Source organism: Arachis hypogaea, chromosome 18 (assembly GCF_003086295.3).
Source record: "Arachis hypogaea cultivar Tifrunner chromosome 18, arahy.Tifrunner.gnm2.J5K5, whole genome shotgun sequence".
Lineage (NCBI taxonomy): Eukaryota > Viridiplantae > Streptophyta > Magnoliopsida > Fabales > Fabaceae > Arachis > Arachis hypogaea.
Genome location: NC_092053.1, coordinates 27,887,578 through 27,894,062, shown reverse-complemented (window position 1 = coordinate 27,894,062; position 6,485 = coordinate 27,887,578). Strand labels below are relative to the sequence as shown.

At 40.5% G+C, this 6,485-nt stretch overlaps 1 protein-coding gene and 1 non-coding gene across 2 annotated transcripts; one reads left to right on the top strand and one right to left on the bottom strand.

Annotated features, from left to right (window-relative positions):
- Positions 1-1,176: 1,176 nt before the first annotated feature.
- LOC112769834 (uncharacterized) lies at positions 1,177-3,804 on the bottom strand. The gene is made up of 4 exons (XM_025814297.1): positions 1,992-3,804; positions 1,688-1,892; positions 1,437-1,603; positions 1,177-1,325 (listed from the first exon to the last, which is right to left on the bottom strand). The coding sequence occupies exons 1-4, from the start codon at positions 3,802-3,804 to the stop codon at positions 1,177-1,179; spliced, it is 2,334 nt and encodes a 777-aa protein (XP_025670082.1).
- Positions 3,805-5,986: 2,182 nt separating this feature from the next.
- On the top strand, positions 5,987-6,094 carry LOC112774776 (small nucleolar RNA R71). The gene has a single exon (XR_003189237.1). It is a non-coding gene; the product is annotated as a small nucleolar RNA R71 (small nucleolar RNA).
- Positions 6,095-6,485: the final 391 nt, after the last annotated feature.

Here is a 6,485-nt window from a genome sequence, read left to right as displayed (position 1 = left end):
AGATGTGCAGAGCTTTGTTGAGACTCTCCAACACCAAACTTAGAGTTTGGATATGGGAGTTCAACACCAAACTTAGAGTTTGGTTGTGGCCTCCCAACACCAAACTTAGGGTTTGACTGTGGGGGCTCTGGTTGACTCTGCTTTGAGAGAAGCTTTTTCTGCTTCCTCTCCATGGTTGCAGAGGGAGATCCTTGAGTTTTAAACACAAGGGAGTCCTCATTCTATTGAAGGACTATTTCACCTCTGTCAACATCAATCACAGCTCTTGCTGTGGCCAGGAAAGGTCTTCCTAGGATGATGGATTCATCCTCTTCCTTTCCAGTATCCAGGACTATGAAATCAGTAGGTATGTAAAGGCGCTCAACCTTTACTAATACATCTTCTACTTGTCCATAAGCCTGTTTTCTTGAGCTGTCTACCATCTCTAGTGAGATTTTAGCAGCTTGCACCCCATAGATTCCCAGTTTCTCTATTACAGAGAGGGGCATGAGGTTTATTCCTGAACCAAGGTCACACAGAGCCTTAAAGATCATGGTGCCTATGGTACATGGTATTATGAACTTTCCAGGATCCTGTCTCTTCTGAGGTAATATCAGTTGATCCAGATCACTTAGTTCATTGATGAACAAGGGAGGTTCAACTTCCCAAGTATCAATGCCAAATAATTTGGCATTCAGCTTCATGATTGCACCAAGAAACTTGGCAGTTTGCTCTTCAGTAACATCCTCATTCTCTTCTGAAGAGGAATACTCATCAGAGCTCACGAAGGGCATAAGGAGGTTCAATGGAATCTCTATGGTCTCTAGATGAGCCTCAGAGTCCTTTGGTTCCCCAGAGGGAGGCTCCTTATTGATCACTGGACGTCCCAGGCATAGTTGTAAGAACCGGACCGGTAATCGAACCGGTCAGGTCACTGGTTCACTGGTTTATTGGTTCAACCGATAAACCGCTAGTTGAACCGATAAAACCGGTTTCACATAAATAAAAAATATAAAATACTAAAAATAGTCATAAAATTAATAAATTCAAAATACATATCGTTAGTTCTTCACCAACATTTTAAAAACAACCAAGTTTCAAAGTCTAAATATAACTAATACAAAGATAAACATGAAAGTAGTTAGTACTAGTACATTAGTATCTTAATTAAACACAATATGGATAACAATTCATAAACTAAATCCAAGGAGTGATTTCAAAGTCGGCAAGTTGCTCTTCATCTGACAAATGTGGAGCTACATCCTGATTGGTTTCATTTTGATTTGCATTTTCCACAGAATTATTAGCTCCATCTTCATCCCGATCATCTTCCAAATCCAATTGATCTAGCATTATAGATAATGTTTCACAAATCAAGATAAAAAATAATATAAAACATGTTATAAGGCATACAAAAATCATAGTTGATCAAAATTCATAAATAAATAAAAGCATACCTAAATCATCTAAAGGTGATTGAAGAGACATATTTGCAAGATCATTTCGTAAAGCATCAATTTCTTCAGGAGTTAAAAATGGTGGTGAATCTTCCAGTATCCATTCCGAATGATCCTCAAATGCATCAAGACAAATTGGATCATAAACTTGGTTTCTCATTTGGTTCCTATGTTATCAATATATTTCGTTACTCATGTGATGATTAAGATTTTAAAATAATGCTTTCAACTTAAAACAATAAAAAAAGTACCTTTGTTGTAACCTTAAGTTGTAATGAACATAAACAAGATCATTAAGTTTTTGATGCTCTAACCGATTCCTCTTCTTTGAGTGAATGTGTTCAAAAATACTCCAGTTACGCTCACAACCTGAAGAGCTACAAGTCTGGCTTAAAACACGAATAGCCAACTTTTGCAAATTTGGGGCTCCACAACCATAAGATTCCCACCATTGATCTTAACATAAAAAAACAGATAAATAATTTATCACAATCATAATATCACATAATTAATACATCACAATAGTAAAAGACCAAATTTATGAAGAAATTTCACCTGGCATAACAGTGGTTCGTTCACGTATTGCAGAGGGTCTTCCAAAATCTTTCTCAGCATTCTTAAAGATCCTCTTCTCACTTGTCAGCTTAGAATTCAGTACAGGATCATCATAAGCATATTTCTCAATGACATCCAACAAGCCAGAAATCGTTTCTTTGTGCTTTTCAAATTCTCCAGCATTAAATCGAAAAGCTGGATTTAACCAATAACCAGCGGCATGAAGATTTTTCTTAAGTTGTGCATCCCAACGGGTATCCAAAATCTTCAAATAAGGATCAACAACCTTCTTTCTTTTCTGAAACCTCTTCACCATTTCTTCTCTAGCCTTATAAATAGCTTGATAAAGAAAACCCATGGCAGGTCTGTCTTCACTATCCACAATACGTAAAACACGAACAAGTGGCTCAGTAAGCTTAACAATATCAGTGCATTGACTCCAAAATTTAGAATCCAAGACTTGATCCACGAATTTCTTAGCTTTGGCTTCTTTGGAGTAAGCCGAGCTTGTAAATTCTCTAGAAGTCACCATAGCTCTCAAAGGATCCTTTTGAGCTAAAATACTTTGCAAAGCAATGAAATTAGTAGCAAACCGAGTTGGAGCTGGACGAAGTATTTCCCGCCCACCTGTAAACTTTCTCATCAAGAACAGTGGATAGCAATGATTATAGATATACTTAGTGATCAGTGAAGCTTGTGACACAGTTTGACTCACTTCTTGCAACTTCCCAATATCTTGAAACATCAGATTAACACAATGAGCTGCACAAGGGGACCAATATAATTTAGGAAACTCAGCCTCCAACAACCTTCCCGCAGCAACATAGTTTGCAGCATTGTCCGTTACAATATGCACAACATTTTCAGGACCAACAAACAATACAACATCCCTAAACAACTTAAACAAATTTTCAGCAGTTTTTGAGATATTAGAAGCATCAACCGACTTTAGAAAAACAGTTCCTTTAGGACAATAAACTAAAAAATTAATCAAAGTACGCCTACAACGATCAGTCCATCCATCGGCCATAATAGTGCATCCAGTTTGCTTCCAAATCTCACGATAACCATCAATCATTTTCCTCACATCCTCAACTAATTTACTCAACAAATACCCACGGACTCTTGGATAACTTGGCCCTTTATACCCTGCACCCATGCTTGCAATAGCATCAATCATTGGCTGATAGTAAGCTGAATTAACCGCATTAAATGGAACAGAGGCATCCACCATCCATTTCGCAATAGCAATATCACACTTCTCCACAATTTCTTTGCTTTGAAGAACGCTTTTGATACTTGGTTGAGCTCCGGGTGTTGTTGCCGGTGGAAAATAGGATTGTAAACCTTTGACTTGTTTTCCTTTTCTAGAGTTAGGTGTTGGAACCCTGGATTTTTGTTGTTGTTGCATCTCATTACGTTCGATCTCGTCAAATTCTCTTTCAACATCATCACAAGCATTATAACTTTCGGCATATTGTTCTTGAGTTTTTCTTTTCTTTCTTCGAAGCTCTTCAATACTTTCATGGAATTGGTGTCTCACTGCAGCTGGCACCTTTCGACAAGACTCAACATCTCCTCCTTTTCCAGCCAAATGAAGCTTAAACCGATGAATTCCTCCACCCCTAATAAGCTTCTCACAATATATGCATAGCAGAATTGTTTTTCCAGACTCCACAACTTGTTTACAATGACCCCATGCAGGATCGTTTTTTGCTCTATTATTGTTTTTTTGGGTTCCGATTGATGCATCAGCAGTTGATCCTTGTTCTTGCGAAGATGGTGTTTCTGATGGTGTATTCGCAGCAGACATTCTAAAAGAATATGGAGTAGCAAAACCGCAAAATTATAAAACAATAACAATCCTAAATTAGTAAATTCCCTAGTTCCTATTCCCTATTCACCAAGACAGCAACCTTAAATGCTTAAATAGTTAAATTCCCTATTCAGCAAGACAAACATATTCATATTTCATAGATTCAAATTTCAAATCAAGCATATAATTCAACAGTTTCATATTTCCAGTACAAATCAACAAAACAAGTAAACAACAAATTTACAACTTACAAGTCAGCAACGATATTCAGCTTAACAATTTCAATAAGCATATTCAACAATTTCATATTTCAAGCTTTCAAGTTTCAACAAGGATATTCAGCTTAACAATTTCAACAAGCATATTCATATTCATAACAGCAAGTCAGCAAGAAGTGTAGAAACAAAGTAAGTTTTTCACAGAACAGAGCGGGTGTAATGCATTTTTCACAGAAACAATCATTAAACTTCTAGCGCAGAACAGAGCAGAAGCATATTACAGAAATATTACAGAAATATTACAGAACAGAGCAGATTAGCAGAAGCATATTACAGAACAATCAACTGGAGCTTACCTGTTTCACAGAGTCACAGAGCAGAAGGGTGAGGCAACGGCGAGTTCGACCGGAAAAGCAACGGCGACTGGGCGAGGGCGACGGCGCTGGAACGGCGACTTCGACTGGGCGAGGGCGACGGCGCTGGAACGGCGACTGCGACTGGGCGAGGGCGACGGCGCTGGAACGGCGAGTTCGACTGGGCGAGGGCGACGGCGATGGAACGGCGACTTCGACTGGGCGGCAACGGCGACTTCGCGGCAACGGCGAGTTCGCGGGTGGCGCCGTCGCGGGTCTGTATCTGTCTCTGTCTCTGTCCTGTTCCTACTCCCTTGGTTGAGTTGGTTCCTTCAGAGTTCAGACCGGCGCCCGGCGGTGAGACGACGAGGATGACGGCGGGCGGCTGGGGGCTGGGGGCTGGGTGAGTGAGGTGAGGGACTGAGGGGGGCTTAGGCGCCGTTAGGGTTGGGGCCTTGGGGGGAAAAGGGGAAAGTGAAAACTGAAAACTGGGGTGGGGGGCTTAGGCGCCGTAGGACTTTTCTTTTTTTTTTTTTTTTTTTTTTTTAAAATAAACCAAAACGACGTCGTTTTGGAAAAGAAAAAAAAATAAAAAAAAAACATTTCCGAACCGGTCGGTTAACCAGAAACCGCCGGTTTTCCGGTTTTTATCAAAACCGGCCGGTTCAACCCGGTTCGAAACGGCTCTCTTCCTTATCCGGTTACAGCACTCAACCGGACCGGTTATAGGTCCGGTTCACCGGTTTTCCGGTCGAACCGGCCGGTCCGGTCCGGTTCTTACAACTATGGTCCCAGGAGGTCTTCCTCCTTGGGATTCACGTCCTCCACTCCCCTTGTAGGTTCGGCCATGGTGCTTATGTCAATGGCCTTGCACTCTCCTTTTGGGTTCTCTTCTGTATTGCTTGGGAGAGTACTATGAGGGATTTCAGTGATCCTTTTACTCAGCTGACCCACTTGTGCTTCCAGATTTCTAATGGAAGACCTTGTTTCATTCATGAAACTTACAGTGGCCTTGGATAGATCAAAGACTAAGTTTGCTAAATTAGAAGCATTTTGTTCAGAGTTCTCTGTCTGTTGCTGAGTGGATGATGGAAAAGGTTTATTAGTGTTAAACCTGTTTCTTCCACCATAATTAAAGCCTTGTTGAGGCTTTTGATCCTTCCATGAGAAATTTGGATGATTTCTCCATGATGAGTTATAGGTGTTCCCATAAGGTTCACTTAAGTAATTCACCTCTGCTATTGCAGGGTTCTCAGGATCATAAGCTTCTTCTTCATAAGAAGCCTCTTGAGTACTGTTGGATGCAGCTTGCATTCCATGCAGACTCTGAGAGATCATATTGACTTGCTGAGTCAATATTTTATTCTGAGCCAATATGGCATTCAGAGTATCAACTTCAAGAACTCCCTTCTTCATAGGCGTCCCATTATTCACAGGATTCCTTTCAGAAGTGTACATGAACTGGTTATTAGCAACCATGTCAATGAGTTCTTGAGCTTCTGCAGGCGTTTTCTTTAGGTGAATGGATCCACCTGCAGAAGTGTCCAGTGACATCTTTGATAGCTCAGATAAACCATCATAGAATATATCCAGGATGGTCCATTCTGAAAGCATGTCAGAAGGACACTTTTTGGTCAACTGTTTGTATCTTTCCCAAGCTTCATAGAGGGATTCACCTTCTTTCTGTCTGAAGGTTTGAACATCATCTCTAAGCTTGCTCAGCTTTTGAGGAGGAAAGTACTTGGCTAAGAAAGCCGTGACCAGCTTATCCCAAGAGTTCAGGCTGTCTTTGGGTTGAGAATCCAACCATAATCTAGCTCTGTCTCTTACAGCAAAAGGGAAAAGCATGAGCCTGTAGACTTCAGGATCTACTCCATTAGTCTTAACAGTATCACATATCTGCAAGAATTCAGTTAAGAACTGAAAAGGATCTTCAGATGGAAGTCCGTGAAACTTGCAGTTCTGCTGCATCAGAGAAACTAATTGAGGTTTTAGCTCAAAGTTGTTTACTCCAATGGCAGGAATGGAGATGCTTCTTCCATGTAAATTGGAATTAGGTGCAGTAAAGTCACCAAGCATTCTCCTTGCATTGTTGTTGGGTTCGGCT